This window comes from Oryx dammah, unplaced genomic scaffold, assembly GCF_014754425.2.
Source record: "Oryx dammah isolate SB20612 unplaced genomic scaffold, SCBI_Odam_1.1 HiC_scaffold_23, whole genome shotgun sequence".
NCBI classification, from domain to species: Eukaryota; Metazoa; Chordata; class Mammalia; order Artiodactyla; family Bovidae; genus Oryx; species Oryx dammah.
In genome coordinates, this window is record NW_024070207.1 from 93,479,267 (window position 1) to 93,500,699 (window position 21,433).

Consider the following 21,433-nt stretch of genomic DNA (forward strand, 5'->3'; position numbering starts at 1 on the left):
GAAAGCTGAGCACCGAAGAACTGATGCTTTTGAACTGTGGTGTTGAAGACTCTTGAGAGTCCCTTGGACTGCAAGGAGATCCTACCAGTCCATCCTAAAGGAGATCAGTCCTGGGTGTTCATTGGAAGGACTGATGCTGAAGCTGAAACTCCCAATACTTTGGCCACCTCATGTGAAGAGATGACTCATTGGAAAAGACCCTGATGCTGTGAGGGATTGGGGGCAGGAGGAGAAAGGGATGACAGAGGATTAGATGGCTGGATGGTATCACCGACTGGATGGACATGAGTTTGGGTAAACTCCAGGAGTTGGTGATGGACAGGGAGGCCTAGTGTGCTGCGATTCATGGGGTCGCAGAGTCGGACAGGACTGAATACCCCTCAAATATGTGACCTGCTTTATGGCTGATTTAAGTGAACTTTGAAACCGAGTGTTTGACCAATCTTGGTTTTAGAATGTAGGGTTGTCAATTGTTAAGACCACAATCTCATTTGAAAGGCTTAGATGTGAAGATGCAAATTAAGGGCTGCATCCCTCTACTTACATTTTCCTTTTAAAGTTCCCTTCAGATCAATTATACCTTTAATTTACCTTCCATTTAGAAAATCTTATTTTAATAAATAAAAGGGGAAACCGAAATTTAATTTATAAAGTTTTATTTTTGTATATGTGCTAAATCTTAGGAACTGTGGACAATCTTCAGTCTGTTGGCTTGTAAAAGGCTGAGAAGTATGTGATCTGGGTGGTGAGATTTCCTTTTAGGAATCTGGATTTCAAAATGCAAAAAAATTTTTTCACTCATTTGCAAGTTTAAAACATGGTGCACCTTTCCCCCTTTTTTCTTAGACCTATAAATTCGGAGGAAAAGTGCTACATTTCTGCAGACGTAAAATAATCTAAAATAATCGTAAATACAATCGGCAGCAAGTTCTTAATACATTTAGCACTTCCGTAGTGATTTACCACACCCAAAACCTTATTTTCAAACACTAAACACTCACATAGGCGCAGGCCCTATTTTAGTTGAGCCCCACTAGGAAACCAGTACTGAACGTTTGTTTTAAAATCAGTAACACAAAAACTGGCGGGGAGAGGAGCAGTGTTTACTTTCTCGGCAGTATGTAATACCTTCAAACTAGAGACCAAAATTGGGCACTTATGAAAAGGCAATTTTTAAAAATCGTTATAATTCTAAATAAGGCAGGATATATCCACCAAAATTAACCACAAGATTCAGCAAAGTAAGAGTTCCAGCTGGAAAAATAAGAAAAAATGGAACTATTTTGGAGTAGTCATCTGAGTATTCACAGACTTGCTTTCATTTATAAATGTAATTCAAATAAAAAAGGCTCCTCATCTTTTTAACCCACTACTAGGGTTAAATACTTAAATTGTTATCATTCACTAATAAAAGTTAATCATGAAAAAAATAGAAAACATTTTCATAATTCTAAATTTGTACACATAACAGCTGAAAGACAAGGCTGGGAAATTATCATTGAGAGAAAAATCAATGAAGACAAAAATCCCAAATATGAGGATGTTCTTATTTCTGCCTCGACAATGCTGAACATGAAAATTTGGTTGGTAGAGGGCTTAGAAACAGCAGCAGTATGGTTTTTGCCAAGTTGTGCACTGAAATACTTAGATCCAATAGGGCAAAGCCCTTGTTCACAGAGATTAACAATGCAAATATCTTCAGTCTTTATGTTAACAGATTCTACTGTCTCCTAAAAAGTAACCATGCCATTTAGAATTTTCAGGGGTACTTCTCTGAAAGGAAGACTAGTGATTCTGCAACAAACATTTAAAGTGGGAAATATATATATGGCTCAAGAAATCAGTTGAGGGAGAATGAAATAATCTGTAGGCACTTTGAAGATTTGAAGTTTAAAATGTGCCATTTGTGTTCAGAAAAAGACCTCAAAATCACTGCTATGTTGCTCTTACAATAACATGCATCTTAAAATTTTCAGTTATACATTAATGCTTGCTTAAGAGTTAAACAGAGAAAATAATTTGCACAAACAAACAAAAGTAATTCTTTCCATTCACTTTCCCTAGATCCTGATCACAGCACAGACCACTCTTCCTCAAGTGGAGGGGGAAAGGATTCACAAGCCCTCAAAGCAGCCAAGGTGGGATCTCCCTCCAAGGAGAAAAATTCACAGCCTTTTAAAATGTCAAGTTTTCACATCTAGAAGTCATTCGTTTTTAAATTAAGTATATTACATACTTTTGTTAAGGACCAGAAGACACACAAATCACCTCAGATGGTTAGATGGTGTAATTTATGATAGCAAGTTGTTCAAATAAATTTAACCTATTTTTGCTCATTGTTAAGGAAACTTGGAATTGAGGAACTTCTAAATTCAAGTTACCAATTGGAATTGCAGATAGTGTGTATGACTTTGGCTCACACTTAAACTCATATGTATATACTTAAGGTAAAAAGAGGCTCTATCTGGTGTCAAATTTTCCTAATGTTACAGAAAACCTAGAAACACAGACTGACTACAGAGTACTGCAAATAAGATATCCAAAGCTTCATCTTAAATACCTGCCCCCTTTAATCACAAAATAACACATTCTCAATTTTGTTTCTGCTTTGTTCAATTCCAACTATAGCCTTTTTGACAAAACATTTGCCTATTAACTGAATTGTAAAAAATACAACCAAGCTTGTGCTCATTAAATATACATGTATATAAAAAACATACAAAAAGTACAAGATTGCTTATGTTAGGAAACTTTTACAGTGTCAACATCCTGTTTTTCTCTTAAATCTTTAGTCAAGGGCCAAAGGTCAAACCTCTGTGCACAAAAACTCAATGTGACTGAACTCCTGACTTCAGGGTCATGTCTAGGTGTGCTATGCACAGAATTAACCTTAATATCCAGTCCTTAAAAAAAAAAAAAAAATAACAACAAAAAACCCCAAAACACACCACAGGACAAAAAGTTCTTCTTAAATCAAATTCTATTTGTGAATTCAGCAAAATAATTTCTATAAAATAAAACAGCAAAATATTTAAATAGAATAGGGTGGACTGTATCTGTTTGCAGGGGTATTTGGTTTTTAGACAGGTTCCAAAAAATTACACACATTCAAGTTACCAATTCTCTTTTAAATACAGTATTAACTGATGAATTTATCTTAAATGTTTATTCTGATATTGATACCTCAATTATATTAACCAGTTTTCTTTTTAATTAGACCCTGCTTCAAACATGAAAATTTTTGGAATAATGGAGAAGGAGCTAGGACAACTCTTGCTTTCAAGTAAAACTGTGACTGAGCGGCAGCTCAGCAAACATCTTGGTGCAATGGTATTCCAAGTACTGTGGGTTTCTGATGACCTCCGCTTCACTGGGATCCAGCAGAAGGCAAGTTTTAGAAGGTTCTCCTAGTAAGCTCTACAAAAGAAACAAAACAAGCACACCAAATACAGTCTTCTATTATGCTCCGAGCATCCTGGAATAGCAAATTTTTGCATATTCGTTTTAAATCTTTTAAAATTCCCATTACTGACACTTAAAGTTTCTTTATCCCACCCAGAGATTGAATTGTCAAACATTAAGATGTAAGCAACGTATGTGTAACTGAAATCCACCTGTTTATCACACTTCTCCCCTTGTTTTTATATCTTATATTCTAGGTGTAAGAAGGAAAAGCTCTGAGCAATACAGCTGTCACACTGGGACAACTGCTGTCATTATGGTAATGTTTTCCTCATTGGCTACACTAACCTGGTGTGAAGCCATGCTAAATGTTACAGCATAACTATAGCTTCAAAGTGATTAACCTAACATCAGAATAAAAAGGCAATGAAAAAGATCTAGAAACAATGTTACATCACCAATTTTCCACATCAACCAAATAATTTAAAGGTTACCAGCCTTACATTGCTCATAATAAAACTGACTCCAGTGGCAAAGAATTAACATGAAACTATTGGTGTGGCTGACATGGATGGGCTCTGGTTTGTTGCTGTTGGTTTATTTTTTGTTTTTTGTAAAGGAGTTGATCCAACTGCCATCAGGCAGGCAACACTGGTTGCAGAGTGCAATGGGTAGAACAAGAAAATTAACTTTTGTAGGTTTTGTAGATCTGTGAGTCTCATCAAGAAAAAAGTCTTGCTTAAGAATTAACAGTCAGACATTAATATACTATATACACCTTTGCCATTTACACATTAGCATCAGGCCATTTATTACAAAACACTATACACTTTCCACTGCAGGCGAGTTATATATTGACAGCAAATTTCTGCAGATAAGACAGTGAATAAACTTTCCACTCCATATTGATTAGGAATAGTTTTTTCTAGTTTTAAATATTAGCCAGACACAGAAAAAGGTTGGACTGTAAGGCCTGGGTGCACAGTCTTGATGGAGCCAGCTAATCATGTGCGTTCACTGGTCCTTCGTCTGAGGCGGGGGCACGTCCTCACTGCCTTCGTAATTCTCTTGTGCTCGCTGGCCAGTTCTCTGGGGGTTGTTCATGTGATGCGCCGCGGGGCCTGTGTACGGCTGTCCATGCACATGGTTATTCTGGGAGGGGAGACAAGATCTGCATGTTAAAACTTAATATAGTGAACTTCAACTTTAAAGACCACAGCCTGAAGTTTGTGGAAATGTAAACATTTCTTTTTATTCCTGGGACTTAACAAGTTAAATACGCTTGGGCTAATGATGACAAACACTGGTTTGAAACAAAAAAAGACAGCCTCAAAGCCTCAAGAGCAGAGTAGGTGTAATTCTTTGGCCAAGGTGATTTAAAGTGCCCCAAATTATTCACATTCAAGTCTGACCAATAAGGGATAACAGAGCCCATTATTGCTTGTGATTAAAAAAAAAAAAAAAAAAAATCACAAAAGTGCCAGAACACATCCATTCTCACTCTAAGCACCTTGAAACTTCTATACAAGAAATCTGACTAAATGATCATATGAGATCTGCATAAGCAACAAGCCTCAACACAGAATGATGTTAATGAAAACAAAACAACATTGAAGATAATGGATTAATCAGGTATGATTAAGCATGAGCTTTCTCAAGGCTGAGGGAAGTAATTCTTCTCCTGCTGGATTTGGGTCCTTAATGTTTTAAATCCCTGAACTATCATTTTTCTGTACATTCCCGCCAGCCAAGCCAAGAAGATTTTAGGCTTTCACTTTCTGTAATTTTTATTAGGAAAATAAATATCTTGAATATGCATTTTCTAATTAGCCAGCATGCTTCTATCTCTACTATGAACTGTAAGAATGCTTAAATAATGGTTCTGAAAGCATGGTTTCCCAGACCAGCAGCACCATCACCTGGGAACTCATTAGAAAAGTAGATTTTTCTGCTCCCACCTCCTAGACCTATCGAATCAGAAACTCTGGGGTGCCCCTCCCTCAACACCCCACCAGGGGATTCCAATGCTTGTTCCAGAATCCCTGCCACAAAAGATGGAAATTAGTCACACCTGGGACTTAGACACGTTCTCATTTAGAAAGTTTCTTCATCTAAATTTAGTTATTGATCTTCTAAAAAAATTCATGGAAATCTGTCAAATCCCTGACTTTTTTCCAATAATTTTTTACTGTCATTGAAGTCTTGGTTATGCTATGTAAGCAAACAGTTCATTTGCTATATCCAGGGTCTTCCTTCCCTGCCATATTTCATATCTCTACTCGTAGACTTGGCCTACTGGGAAATGTCATCTTAATCCATTATACTAAATATTATCATTTTATATTGATACAAATAATCATAGTTTTTACTAACTTCATCTACCAAGTAGAAGAGGGGTGCATATATTTGACCAGGAAACCCCACAGGGGAAGCTCAAACATATCCCACTGTGACCCCATGGCAACCATTCCTCTTTTGATCATGCCCTCAAAGCCGGTCTAGATTATCCCCGTTACTTTACAGTGGCAACAAAAAACTTAGCCATCCTATAAATAAATAATGCATAAAAATTCTAGGGGATAAAAACACAAACTAAGCCTGATATACCTGCTGATACTGAGATCCAGGTGAGTGGGGGTATAACGGGGCATCTTCAGGTGGAGGTGACTCATGCTCATCTGGGGCATCCTGGTCATCTGGCTCCTGATTTTAAATATTTAAAAAGAAAGAATTATGTAGGCAAATCCAGGTATTTTTTTTTTTTGAAATAAAATCTTTAAAAAACCAACCCACTAACAAATTTTATTACAGATAAAATAACTGAAAGAAACCTGATTTGGGTTCTCTCAGAAATACTAGATTCAGGCAATCTCCCCCAAATTTCTTTAAAAGAATACTCCCTCATTAAGTTAAGACCACATATAGTATACATATTAAAGCAAACAAAACTCCACATAATTCTTCCCCCATTATCATTAATATATAAACACTGGCCCTATAAAGTAAAGAATTACTTTGCTTTCTTCCATTTCTATCTGCTGCACACTGGTGGCTTTTTTTACCTCCTCTGGACAGAGTTCACAAGCTTTTGCAAGTGTCATCCTAGCACTATGTGATCTCTCCAAGAAATAACCATTTGATGTTTCATTGCTTTGCACTGGAGGAGACCAATTGTTGTAAGTGTATTGAGGATTGCCAGTGTATGGTCGTCTTTCAAGTTCATCCCCAAGCCATTCCACTGCCCAGGTCCACTTCCTTTTAAGATCTCCATTGCCCTTCAAAAGAAAATAAAGCTATGTATGTAAAAAGGTTTTGCAGTGTTTTTCAAAGTTAACTTGAAACGACAATTCCAAATTCTCATAATTCTCGTCTTTTAAAACAGAATCCTTAGATTCAGGTTTTTACACAATTATACACACACACACAGAGGTTTCTAGACAATTATACACACACAGAGAGAAAAAACCCTCACCTGTAGAATCTGGTAAGCAACAGGACAATTGCTAAAGAGAGCTACCATACATTTTATACACTGGTATGCTCTTTTTTGATAGTGATTCTTAGAGCGCTGGATTGTGTCAAATAGCCCATCGCGGTCATCTGGGATTCCTTTAAGTGCATTGTGAATTCTGAAAGGGAACAACATAAATTCAAACTGCTAAACTCAAATAGCAGCTAACATTTACTGAGTGCCTACTACGGGCCATTCAAAAAAGGTCTTTGGTGTAGTCATGTGGTCTATTACTTGAACACATAAGAAAAAAAGAGGTTAAAAGGCTTGCACCCAAGGTCATATGGCTGCCTAGAACCAACTTATTTCTGATCCAAAACGACAAATATTGTATGATTCCTTATACAAGGTATTCAAAATAGGCAAAAGTCAGAGAAAGCAAGAATAATGGGTACAGAGTTTCAGTTTGGGATGATGAAAAAGTTCTGGGGATGGATAGCAGTGATGGTAACAACACTGTACACTTAGAAAGGGGTAAAATAGTAAATCTGGTTATGTATACTTCCAATGTTTCAAAAGATATTTAAAAAATTACCTGCCTGCAATTCTACTGAGCTATATAAAAAGAGAATTGAAAACAGGTGTTTTTTTGAAAATACAAAACGTGTACATGAATGTTCACAACAGAATTATTCACAACAGCCAAAAGGCGGAAACCCAAATATCCACCAACAAATGAACAAATATGTAAAATGTAATGTATCCATACAACAGAATATTATTCAGTCATGGAGAGGGATGAATTACAGATATGTACTCTAACCTGGATACATTTGAAAACTATGCTAAGTGAAAGAAGCCAGATACAAAAGAACATATTGTATGATCCCGATCATATGAGATGAATGGAATATCTAAGTCCTGGGTATTTGCCCACGGATAGATGAATCTAGAGAGACAGAAAGCAGACGAGTGGGTGTCAGGGGGTGGGGGATAGGAGGACTAGGAAGTGACTGATTAACTGGGTTTGGATTTTCCTTCCAGAGTGATGAAAATGAACGGAATTAGACAGTGGTGATGGTTGCACAACACTAAATATACTAAAAGTCACTGAATTGCATATTTCAAAATGGTTAAAATAGTGAATTAAGAAACAAATAGTGAATTTTATCTCAATAAAGAAACATTATCTGCATAGTCAGTAATTTTATAAAACCTTTTATACACTGTACATTTTACTTAATGTTTCAAATCAGAAGACAAGTTTTGTTTTTTTTTGTATTACATGCATTCATAAAATTCATTTTGTTTGGAAATAGCTTTGTAATTTTGCAAAGTTAAACCATCTCAGGCCACACAATCAACCACGTACGGGCTTCCTGCTATTTAATCTGAAACACTGCAGTGTATTTTCCGTTTTTACCTTCAATTTTTTCAAGCGATGATGAATCAACTGCTTTACAAATGCCATTTTTATCAATATTATCTTTGCCTCCCTTGTTCCTCAATGCCTAACAGTGCCAAGCCCATGGGAGATGCTCCTATATAAATACACAGTTTACCAAATGACTAAAAGCCCACTATGAGAAAATTATTTTCAAGCTGGTGACAGGGAATCATAACAACAATCTTATTACACAAAAAACAAATTCCCATGTTTAAACCAGCACATGTGCCTTTAGTGTTATTACTTATTCTAATGAGGGCTAAGATATGGCTAACTGGTTTAAAGCTATACATGTTTATAATATTTTCAAAAGAAAACAGTGAAAACTTAAGATTCCATTTCAACTGACTCATAAGTTTTAAATCCTCTGATCATATTGAGAAGGGTTCAAAATAAACAGCTACAGTTTTGGAACTATTAAATTTTATGTTTAATGGAAAACTGATTTCTGGTTTAATCCAATATTTATATTATTAACTGTTTGAAATCTATGATTGTTAATTTTGGTAAATAATTTGAAAATATTATTTCATGATTTCTGGCATTTGCAATCCACACTAAGACTCAAGACTTTAATTTCTCTTTTAAGCATTTTGTTGTTATAGAACTTGTTTTCAGGTTTCTGTTTTAGTTATAGTGACAGAGAGGAAGCAGTCTACTATACAAATTCTTAATCGTTTGCCAACAAATTCTTCAATATATATTAAATAAGATTTCTTTAAACAGAACACATTTTTAAAAAGGTTATGTATTGATTGGCTGAAAAAAAATGTACCCAGAGGCTTGCACGAACCTAACTCTGTATATCCCCCGGGAGCAATGACCTAGTACTTGCTCAATGTTCACACTGACTTTCAGAGATCATTAACTATACTATGAATATTGGGAACCACCTATACTTATTTACCGAAGGGACTCTCACATAATTCTAAAACTAACGTAATCCAATCCTAAAATAACTCTAGAGCATCACTGATGAAATGGAAACATTTACCAAAAAATTCCTCCAAATAAAAAACATAATGCCAACTGAAAGAAAAAGGTTAGTATATTAAATATGCAACTTGGGCAAAAGTTGTGAGGGAAGAGGGAACCGTTTTATTCATCTTAAGTTTTACAATAAAACATTTATTATTAGACTTCCAAGAGGTTAAAAAAAGTAAATGTGCTGTTAATTTCAGTTACTCTAAGAACTCGGCAAGAAACAAAAAAAGGGTAGCTACCTGTGAGTCTGCCAGGAGTCCTCAATCAGCAAGATCTGCAGAAGCAGATCCAAGTAGGGCCGGAGTTCATAAGTGTAGGAATATGCCACCTAAAAACAGGTAAAACGTGGTAAAGAACTTATTTAAAGCAGCAACAGTGATGACCCCTTTGTAATGTGTAATGTATGAAAACATCAGATCACTATGTTGCACCCCTAAAACTAGTGTAACTGTATACTTAAAAATATAATAAAAATAGAACAACAAGTTAGAGAGACATATGAATGTATTTTTTCCTTTAACCTGCCAGAGAAGTTCACTGAGGACAGTAGATGAGAACTGAGGATTCTCCCAGCAGCAAAAACGAAGCAATTTGACGGTTTCCTCTGAGTTGCTGCAGTCCTCAATGATTTTCTTCACATAACTTGTCCTTACAAATAAAATGTCTGCCACGTTCTGCTGAATTGGCATTATAGGTTGTGATAAATTAGGATCACCAAAAGGATTGGGAAGAGGAGGGTTACCTAGAATACAGATTTGTCATCAATGAAAAACTAATCGGCTTCTCCACAAGAATATCCAGCTTTCACTACAGAAAATAGCTTTATCATTTTTTTAAAAGAAAAAAATAATATAGATCATTTCCCAAGTACAAAGAAAGTAATATGAAGCATTATAATGATCAGATATGTCAAGATGATAAAACATAAAAGTTAAATAGGTATGTTTTCTTATTTAAAAGTTAGTTCTTAACTACTTCATAAACAAGATACCAACCTCAGTAGCAAGTAGATAGAAAGATTCCCTTTTAAGCATGTGAAAAACATGCAGGACTCAAAATATAAAATATTCCAAAGCATGGACTTTCACAGATTATTGTTTTATACTGAAACTTCTTCAGAATCACTTTTAATGAGGTACTATTTATGGTCAGCAGTACTTTAAAACCAATGTAAAGAATGGAGTATCTGACTTTACCATTGATTGAAGACTGCATTCTTGACGAGACATTGCAACAGCGGATTAGCTGTGACACTACCGAGTATAATTTGCCTAATTCGGCATACTGATACTTGATTGGAGGACCTGGACCTTCGTCTAAAGACACAAGCATAAAGGTAGCAGGTACACTCAATTTCAGAAGCTGTGTCTTCTCTGCCACACCTACAGTACAGAAGGGAGAAGCAGGAAGAGAGAGGAAGAATTATATGAAAGAACTGGCATGGAAGGGCTTCATAATAGTTATTTTTTCTACAACCTTTATGATCAGAAGATTACTTTTACTTGGCATTCAGAGTATTATTAAAAAATAATACAAAAAATAATTATTAAAAAATTTAAAAGAACCGAAAACCTAATTGGAGTTAAGTATTAAATGGTTAAACAGTAACTATGACGTTGCAATCCTCTGGACACTTTCTACGGCCTGGGGAGTCTCAGGGACCAGCCTAGACGGCAATCCTAAATGAACACCGAAAATGGAGAAATCAGAATTCTCTTATAAATTGCCTTTCTTCTTTCTTCTAAGCCAAGCTTCTTGAAAGACACCTGACCTCGTTCCCTCTACTTTCTTGTTTGCTTGCTCTTCAACTCATGCTTACCTGGCTTCTGCCCCTCTTTCTGGTTTAAAGTTAAGGAATAGTTCTCAAATTGTAACCATTTCACCCTTTCTTGGGTTCCTCTCTTATTTTCTTTCTACCTCTTCTTGTTCTTATTTGAGTCCTCCTCCTGTCTCTTAAAAAGTGATGGTCCTCCAAGTTCCCATGTCAGGCTATATCCTCACACTGTATGCCTTCCCCGGATGATCAAACCCATTCTAATGGTTTCAAGTTCCAGCTATTTTTATTCAGCTGATTCAAAAATATTTCCAAATAGATCCTGTTCTACCAGACACCTCTATTTGGGTGTCACAAAGACTCAAATTCCCTGTCCATGTTCTTCCTGTGTCTGCCCTGCTCCGTACATGGCACTACTACCTGGTCAGTTTAGCAAGCTGGAATTCTGGGCATCATTCTTAACATCTCTTCCACGTTACCCTTCCCTGAATATCCAATCACCAAATCCTACTGGCCTTACATCTAATGAAAAGCACTAGAATTTGTCTACTTGTATCCCCTTCTCTGTCAACTTCTCAGTATAAGCCACATTTCTGTCAACAGGTGGTCTAGGATTAAAAAATCCTCTAGTCTTACTCTCCCTGTAATCCATTTCACACTGCAGCCAGGGTCATCTTTCCAGAAGGCACATCTATTCAAAATTCTATAATGGATCATCAATGCCCTCAGGATAAAGTCCAGAATCTCTCAAGGCTTGACAGAATAGCACGATTAGAGAATTCTGCTCACCGCTCCTGCCATCCCCATATTACATCAATTCTAGTCAGACTGAATAACTTTCATTTCCTCCAATGAGCCATGCTGAATATACTTCCAAGTCTCTGCACCTGCTGTTCACTCTGGATGGAAAAATTCAACCAATTCCTACAATCAATTTCTGCATTAAGTCCCACACACTCCCCAAATCTGGTCAGGTACCCCTACTGATGTACTTCCACAGCACGCTGTATTTTCCCCATTATTGTCACATATTTTATGGCAAGTACCCTTTAATTCGCTTCTATACCCCCATTAGAAAGTAACAGTCTTATTTACTGCCATGTTCCAAGAAGTATAATAAATACAAGTCCACAATCCCTTATTTGAAATCCCTAGATTCAAACAGCTCTTTTCATCAATATAAACAAGTCTTTAGTATGGGGAGGTAAGGGAAAAGAAGACAAATACAAAGTAGAATGTTGCTGTGTTAAAAGAGTCAGGGATCATTGGTGATTAGTAAGTGATACACACAAAACCTGGGATGACAGTAATGTTTGGGTTAATTTAACATAAATAACAGGCAATTTAAGTGAATATTTATATTATCTCCAACCTTTAATTTCATTTACTTCAACAAAACTTTTTTCATTTACTTCAACAAAAGTATAGACTAAATCCTTCACCCAAACATGGTGAATATTACACAATCATCTGGGACCTTTTGAAAATGTGGATTCCTTGTGTTAGTTCTGAGAATTCTTATTCCGTTGGTTTGGGATGGGGCCTAGGAATCAGTATTTTCGAAAAACCAGGTCTAGCACCACTGCTTTAGGAGATAAAAAATATGATTAAGATACAGATTCTGACCTGTGTCTGAGCAGAGATAAGACACATGCATAAATAAAGTACAAGGTATAAAGTGTAGCAAAAAGTTTCAGATAAAAATCATAGTAGGTTTTATGAAACACTTTCTATTTTAGACCAGGTTATATTTCATCACTTGACTTAAATGATTTCATTACTTAATACATTAAAGCAGAATTATGAAAACTTAAATTCTTACCTAAATTGGCATACATTACAAACAGGTTGAAATACTGCTGTAAATGACGCCCATGCTCTGAAACTTCTCTTCTCAGCAGATTTAATACTGCTCTTAGTAAGTGATCACTCAGGCTTAAGTTGTCATAAGCCTGTAAAACATGAAAACATTGGTTGTTTTCCAGCAACAAGATGCAGGTACGATATAATTCTCTTTGCATAAAAAAGGAAGACGCACATAGACATGTTAAATATAGGCAGAAATTTCTGGACGGACTGATCACACAAGGAACTATTAAAAAGGGTTGCTTTTTTAGGAAAGGGGCTGAATTAAAATTCATGTATAACATATAACAGTAAGTGTATAACTAAGCCACTGAATGTAACCGAATTAACAGAAAATTCCGTTAAGTTTGAAAGAGCCAACAGTCACTATTCACTGCTGGGAAGTACTTTTTAATGGAACTCATAGACACTGAGGTATCAGATCACATGGTTATTACATGCTCATGCACATCTGTTAGGTAAACATCTCAAACAGATGCACACATGTGTGGCTTCAGCTTCTAGGAAACAGAATTCACGTGTAAGTATTTAATCATTAGAAGTAAACTGGGCAATTACCTGACTAGAAGGTCCTGGAGATGCAAAAGGTGAAGGACATGGCCCATCTTGCAAGGAAAAATGTGCAATAAAAACTATCAGTTTTGCAAATGCACCTCTCACTTCTGCACTAGGGCACTCCAGAAGGTATTCAGAGAAGCGATTTGAAACATTAAAAAGGACATTATGAGCAAACCAAAATCGCACATTCTTGCTGTGACGAAGGAGAATACATAATGCATCATACCTAAGACAAAACAAACAAAATCCTAGGTTCAATGACAAAAACAATAACCCCCATTCCCTTAATAACATCTTACTATTAGAAGAGTTAAGTAAGCATTGTTAAATCAAGGTATGATATAAATGGTCTCTAAACTTCCACAATTAGAAACAAATTCATTTTAAGTTTTTACCTTTTTAACCTATGGCTGAATGTAATCTAGGGAAGCTAAAATGTAATAATTTTGTGACTAGACAACCTTTAAGTATCATCCTGTAATGTTTTGTACACAGAAGTCAAAGATATGATACACTATAACAGAAGCTGGCTCCTGAGTAATAAAGGGCCACATTTAATCTCAGGAATTACTTAAATATGATTTCTTTCACTACTGCTACCAAGATTTTTTAAATTCTGCATTCCAAATCTGAAACAAGATTATTAGGGCTTGGAAAAAAATAAAGCAGTATATTAAAGAACCAAACTAAATGCCAGTAAGAATAGGAATGAAAATCCAAAACAATGTACCAATCACTGGCGGAGCCACGGACTATTTTCTTGGTGTGAAATCCTGTGGTAAAGAGGAACCTAGCGGCAAGCTGAATACTAATCATTGTGATTTCTTCTGCTTCAGGCAACAGGTGATCTTGCCCTATAAATAAAGTGCAGATTAAAAAAGTCAAATTTGTATGCCCAAGCCCTGTTTTCATACAAATCTGCATTACCTACAATTTTCCAAGCCCCAACTATGTTAAAACCCCTCTGAGGCTACTTATGAAATAATTCTGTTCATTAAAGCACACTTCAACTAATGCTTGAATAAATAAAAACAAATTGTTATAACAAACAAAAGCTCCTCTGTCTCTAAATACCCAGATAATATATAATGCTCAAAGGTAACAGTCATCTGAAACAGGACTTGAAAACAATCAGAAAGAAAGAAAACAAGCATGTTGATGCCTGCTAAGAAATCCTGCAAGAAGAGGTATGCTTTGTTACTAAGAAGCTAAATTCTTGATGCTTACCTGGAGGAGGATTTAAGTAAACACCATTGCATGTAAGCAGTTTTTTCATAAACTGAAAATATTCCATACTGTATTGCATTCGGTTATGCATGAATTGCACGTTCTGTTTCCGTACACTTCTCTCAATGGCTGATGGCATAATAATCTGATGGGGTCTTGCGGTGATAGCAAGCTCTGATATGTATCTTATCAATTCATCGCCCTGGTCGATTGTGTCCAATCGTTCATAAAAAAGTATATAAGCATTCCACCACCTTTTCTGGCGCCTGTATGACATGCGCTTCATCATGTGATCGAATACTTCTCCCATGTACTCTCCACCGAAACACTGGTTTTTCATTTCTTCATCGTCATCCATTTTACATTCAGTTACATCTCCATCATCAAATTTATACCAACGGTTTCTCTCACCATCCCCTCCATTCCTTTGAATGATATAAGAATAGTAATGTCCTCCGCTTGCTTGACCGCTGTGTACAAGAACCCCCACAAGCCTGTATTTTGTGCTTCCTGCTGCCTCACTGTCAGACTGCTCATTCTGTTGTATCAGCTGACTCTCTGGGTTTACATTATCTCCTTCCAGCTTTGCAACACCTGCAACTGTGTAAGGTTCCATGTCCAGCTCACGAGGAAATTCAAAATAATCATTAAACTTGATTGCACATTCTCTTTCCCAATCATAGTCGAATCGTTTTAGTTGGATAGCAAGAACAGGAGGCAATTTTTTAATAAGCAAGCGCTTTACAGTATCAACCTAAAATGAACAGAACAAATTACTAGATGTTCTCTTATAATCCACTGCAAAAAAACACACCAAACTTTAAAACTCTATTATTAAATTCTCAACATTAATCTGAAAATTTAAGTGTAAACATAACGTGATAGTGAACATAATCAGAGCAATTCTGTCAGTTTATAGTTTTAATGTTAACTAAAACAAGTAATACAGAAGTACTCTGATGCCACTTTCTACAAACTGCAAAAATTAGTGATTTACTCGCTGCCTGATTTCTATGTTGGCAGTATTATCTAACCATTATTACCTGTTTGATATTATTATTTTAATGAAGGTGTAGTTTGCTGTGAGCCAACTACAGAAATACACTAATAGCAGCTAATATTTATTGGGCAGTTAGGTGCCAAATTATATGCTAAGTGCTGCCCCAGTAGTAACATGTATAATCCTCACAACCCTCTCAAGCAGGTACTACTGAACCTGAAGCATGAGAATGAGGAGCAGTTGAGAGATTTAAGTAACCTGCCTCAAGTCTTTAGAGCTGTGAGTGGCAGGGGTATGACTTTACAGGTCATCTCAACCTTTAGATTTTAAAACCTCTCCAAGTGGTACGTAAAGTCAAAATAATACAGGTGACTTAGAGGTAAGAGGGCTTGGGAGCCCAGAAAGATACTATTAAATGCCCATAGACAAAAACCAATACCAGGTGAGTCAAAAAAAAATTTGATCCAAGTGGTTTAAAAAAAAACAGGTGGTAGAAGAAATCTTATGTGGCTAAATAAAGCAATTAACAGTTTGGTTTCAGCGAACTTCTTGGTCTTGGCTAGTAACTCTGGATGTGAGAGAAGCAATGTTTTCCTCTATGAGTTCTGTAGCTTTGCAGAGCTCAAGCAGTCTGGTCAGATATGGATGAAAGGTGCCTGCGTAAGGCAGACAAAAGATTGTAGTATTAAGCTATTGCGACCTCTAAAGTGATTCACTCTTATCTTTACCTGTTTTCCCTAGCCCTTTCTGGCACTAGCTTCTCTTTACCTGACAAACCTTTTAAGTCCGTTATCTTAACTACCTCTCTGCTACCACTGTTAACAAAGCAGGGCAGGGAATAAAGAGGGCAAATTTTGAGAACAAACGAAAACAATTATTCTTCCAAACCCATTATATGTAACCATCATTATTTTAAACAAAACTGGGCAATCCATACCTTTTTATTGCATTTTTCACAATGATAAGCATTTGCACCTTCTAATAAATCTCCTTTGACATATTGTTCCAAAGAATCAAGAAGATTTTGGTGATTTCTAATGTCTACATTCAAAGTCGTAAAAGATTCTTCACACTCGTATCTAAAGATATTATTTAAGAAATGATCAAAGAGAATTTATTCCTTAATTTTCTAAACATCTTACTTAGTTATGGGTTCAATGTAAACTACTTTTGCAGTATTTATAATAGAACACAAAACCCATTAAGTTAAAAAATGTACTCACAAATGACAGTTACCATTTACGGGCCATTTATCCTCTGCTGGGCACTACATTAGATTGTTTACACACTATACATAACAGGTTCTTTGTCTTCACAGCAAATATTTTCTATCACAATCTCCACATCAGAGATGAGGGAAGTGGGGTTCAGAATGTGAAGATTACCAGGAGAAATGGTATTTTGAAGCTAGATCTGTCTGGCTTCACAGTCCCATCTCTATATAGTCTACCATGCTCCTTCCGTCATCATCTGTTTAGGTTATAATGAGCTAAATTTCTAAATGTTTCTCTTCTATAATGGAAACATTACTAAAGCACAAGTTGAACATACAAATGAACATGGGCTAAGCAATCTGAATAGGAGCCAGAATCCCACCTTTGGGCAATATTCTACCAAAGGAATTTTCAGATTTGTGAAGAGACATACTCATAAATTTAGAACATGGGATGTGAGAATTTCACTCTCAACCATTAAATTAATTCACTGAACAAAATATGCCGTGCCTACCATGAATAAAGCACTGTGGGATAGTTTAAGATGGTCCCTCATATTAAGGGCTTTTCAACTTAGTGAAAAAGGCATTTATAAGTGACATGAATGGAATATGAAGTATTAAGCAAATTGTTATAACTAGGGAACAGCCCATAGTTGAGAAAAAAGAAGTCCAATTTTATGATTTCAGGTAAAAAACTGGTCATTTGAAAAATGAGAAGTCAGCAAAGTTTTTCTGTATGTAAAAGGCCAGAGAGTAAGAATTACCAGTTTTTTTGGACCATGAGGTCTCTATAGCAACAACTCTGTTGTTACAGTGAGAGCAGTCAGACAGTTGGTAAAGCAGTGGGTATGTGCCAATAAAACTTTACAAAAACAGGTGTAGGGCTGGACTTGACCTATGGTCTATAGTTCGTTAACTGTTATTCTAGATAAATACCCTAAAATAGACTGTCACAGGACTCTCATTTATGTAACCTTCTAGCATGGAACAGGACTACTTTAGTTGTGGAGTAGGTATTTGAACTTCAGGAATTTTACTTAAGATTATATGTTCTCTGGACATTTTCACTTAGCAAAGAAAACCCGTCATTTCCCAATAATTTTGAAAACTGGCTACAAGAAACCAAGAAAAACTGACCAAAAGAGATAGCCAGAAAAAAATTTTTTAATCAGTATAAAAATAAGAGGTTAAAACGACAATTTTATGGTCCACCTAAATAATGCACAAGGTCTTTCAAAAGAAGCAAAAGTTGCCCAGTCTGTGTAAACAATTTTATGGCCTCATTCAGAATGAATAGCTTAACATTGATATATAATATCATCACTCCCTCAATCATTTCCAAAATGAAATGATTCTAAAATGGTTCAAAAATGAAGCGCCCCCCACTAACCACACACACACACAACCTAGGACTATGCATAATGCTCTTTTGTTGCTGCTGTTCACTTGCTAAGTCGTGTCCTTGTAGAAAATACTACCTTACTGTGATATTCTGGTGAGAAGGGACTTCAATAACTAACATTAATTAATTGATGACATACAAGAGAAGTTCCAAAGTAAAACTTCCATAAAGTAGTCATAAACATGTATCTATCAGTAGTAAACTAATAGTTATTTTAACTATTTTCAATAAGAGTTCTCAATCAACTTCCCTTTTAAGGAAAAACAAAAACAAAAACAAAAACAAAAACCCCAAACAGATTTGTTTATAGTTATTTTTTGCTATAAATGCTTTGTGTGGGAAACATACCTTAAAGACAATGACAGGAATCAACGCTATTTTTAAAAAGTCAGCATTTCATTTGTATAGGAAATAGTGCCCCACACTTGTCATCTTCTAAACTTATTTACAATATTATTAACTATTTTAAGATAAAGGAAAAATTCATTAGTAATACTTGTATATGCAAAATGCCATGTATTTTCTTAGGTATGATCATACATAAGGATATATAAGAGTATAAAATAGTAAGAGCTTAGGTGGAGTTAAAGGAACCAAGTATTATTTGACAAAAACAAACAGATCCACAAAGGTCATGTAACTTTTCTGTTGTTAAACTTCATTGTAATAAAATGAGATAACAAACAACCTTCCCCAATAGTAAGGTATGCACAATATATAATTCATCCCATCTCTGGTATTTAGTAAGTGGTAGCATACTTCACTTTTTTACATAATTAATAATAAACACTACAACATACATATAAAGTATGCAATTAGTACTCACCTATGTGGGCAGCCTTGGCAAATCTTTTGATCCGCAAAGGAACCTCCTAAGACTTTACTTAGCATAGCTGGATGTCCTAAGGCTTTCAAAGCTTCATCTAAACTATCCACCAATGAATTAAAAAATTCTAAAGCATCATGTTGTTCACGAAGATTAACAGGCTCACCCCAAAGCCTAAGAAATGAATGGAGTAAAATGTGTAACGTGAGACACTCCCAGAACAATAAACACAATATATTTTTCAGGAAAAAAGGAATACAACCAAAATAACACATATAAACTGAGATTTTATTCCTCAATTACATGAGGAAGTAGGAAAAAAACGGATGCTCTTTATATATTGATTGTTGTGGAGGAGAAAGTAAGATTCACAGGAAAAGCGGTACTTTACTAGGAAAGAAATACCACAAAACTACAAAGGAAAACTCCATGGTGATGTTACTATATGCTTCTCATTGCACTGCATGCAGAGGTATTTCTTCTTGCCAACAAAGTTTATCATGAATCTAATCATGGGTAAATAATCACATAAATCAATAAAGCACCATAAAAGTCATGACAAATTAGGGAGACTAGAGATGACTGAAGAGCTAATAACCAAATTCTTGTGATTCCTTCTAGGATACCAGTCTGAAATTGGGAAAAAAAAAATTACAAAGACTATTTTGGGGAAGTTGGAATATATACTGATGACATTACTGAATACTAATTTCATGCATGTGATAATTGTATTAAATATTATGTAGGAAAATGTCCTTATTCTTAGAGGATACATTTTGAGGCATATGAGGGGGATCAAGAGTAAGATCTGCAACTATCCACTAGTTTAGAAAAAACAAACGAAAACCAAAACTCAAGTATACCCATAAGCAAATATGGCAAAATGTTAACAAATGGCAAATCTGCTGAAGAATATGCATCATAAAGGTGATTCCTATACTACTTTACCTTTTCTCCTGGTGTGAAATTTTTCAACATAAAAAATTAGGGGTGTGAAATGTGGTTAACTCACCCACATGTATTTAGATTACATCACAGGTCTAAAGTGTAGATAATCCAAAAGTGCTAGTCTGGACAAACTGAGAGCTCCACTAACATAGGGAACAATTAACTGAGAAGCCAAAAAAAGCAAATATATTACAAGAAGAGTGATCATTATAACCGAATAACAAATTTTAAGACAAATGTTCAAGAAGTTTAAGAGTAATAATCTGAAGAGAAAGAACGGAAATACTAAAAGCCTTATGGCAGAGATGGGACGAGCTAGAGAAAGAAAGAAAACTTGAATAGTCAGAGGAAGGTGAGAGTTCTGCCAGGTGATGGGACTGAAAGAGTGAAAGCAGAGCTGGGAAAGAGGGGGGTGTGTGCAAGCCAGTAAGTGTGGATTAAATAGGGGGGTGTGTGCAAGCCAGTAAGTGTGGATTAAATAGGGGGCTTAGTTAGAGGAATCGGTGGAATTTATATGGTGAGTCATAGGGAGGTCACTGTATTATAGAGTAGTGGTTTCAAAAGAAATCTCAGTAGTATCCTGGTAGGGAAAAGGGCAGCTGCTATGGTTGAAGCAGAGAAGGTGGATCAGAGCGGCCGTGCCAGGTGACCCTTGGCTCCTCTGCTCTCAGCTGTCTGGGAGAGATCTTGAAGGGATTCTAAGGAGTAGTATTTAAGGGAATTCCCTGCTGGTCCAGTGGTTAGGACTCCATGCTTTCACTGTCAAGGGTCTGGGTTCAGTACCTGGTTGGGGAACTAAGATCCTACAAGCCGTCTGGTACAGCAAAAAAAAAAAAAGAAAGAAAGAAAGAAAAGAAAAGAGTACTATTTAAAAACAAAAACACCATTACAAAGGATTATGGTGTTTTCATACATAGTTGTATACTACTACAGTATTTTAGTACAGTGCATGACACAAGAGGTATTAAGAAAAAAAAAGGTGAAATAAATGAAGCCAGAGAATTAAGATCAAGACATAACTGAACAACAACAAATTCTACCCCTCACCCCAGTATTTATCACACCTTTCCTATAAAATTGTATATTAGACTAGCCAAAAAGTTGCTATGGGGACGTTTCCTTTACAGATCTACTCTGGCTATTAAATGAAAGAATGATAAAACTAGGATGTGACCATTTTGTAGTACTGATGAAATGTTGCATTTAGGCAATGATAATCAATGGGTGTTATCCTAAGAGGCAGACAGACATTATATACTTCTCCTCACTGAGCTTACTGTTATCACCTATGAGGTAGGCCTTTTCTATCCACTCCAAAACAAGAAAAAAGTA

At 35.9% G+C, this 21,433-nt stretch overlaps 1 protein-coding gene across 4 annotated transcripts in view; it reads right to left on the reverse strand.

Moving 5' to 3' along the window:
• Positions 1 to 639: 639 nt before the first annotated feature.
• Positions 640 to 21,433, reverse strand: part of USP9X (ubiquitin specific peptidase 9 X-linked) — a 117,789-nt gene continuing 96,995 nt past the window's right edge. For 2 of the 4 annotated variants that reach the window (XM_040266173.1, XM_040266172.1), the window contains exons 33-45: positions 19,154 to 19,327; positions 16,647 to 16,788; positions 14,710 to 15,463; positions 14,213 to 14,336; positions 13,483 to 13,708; positions 12,881 to 13,010; positions 10,481 to 10,666; positions 9,806 to 10,026; positions 9,524 to 9,612; positions 6,875 to 7,031; positions 6,417 to 6,677; positions 6,010 to 6,105; positions 640 to 4,554 (exon numbers count right to left, since the gene is read on the reverse strand). In XM_040266173.1, the coding sequence (XP_040122107.1) occupies positions 4,417 to 4,554; positions 6,010 to 6,105; positions 6,417 to 6,677; positions 6,875 to 7,031; positions 9,524 to 9,612; positions 9,806 to 10,026; positions 10,481 to 10,666; positions 12,881 to 13,010; positions 13,483 to 13,708; positions 14,213 to 14,336; positions 14,710 to 15,463; positions 16,647 to 16,788; positions 19,154 to 19,327 (2,698 nt within the window). In that variant the 3' untranslated portion in view covers positions 640 to 4,416. The remainder of the gene's footprint in view (positions 4,555 to 6,009; positions 6,106 to 6,416; positions 6,678 to 6,874; positions 7,032 to 9,523; positions 9,613 to 9,805; positions 10,027 to 10,480; positions 10,667 to 12,880; positions 13,011 to 13,482; positions 13,709 to 14,212; positions 14,337 to 14,709; positions 15,464 to 16,646; positions 16,789 to 19,153; positions 19,328 to 21,433) is intronic. The other 2 variants (XM_040266174.1, XM_040266175.1) reach the window with 1 other exon arrangement.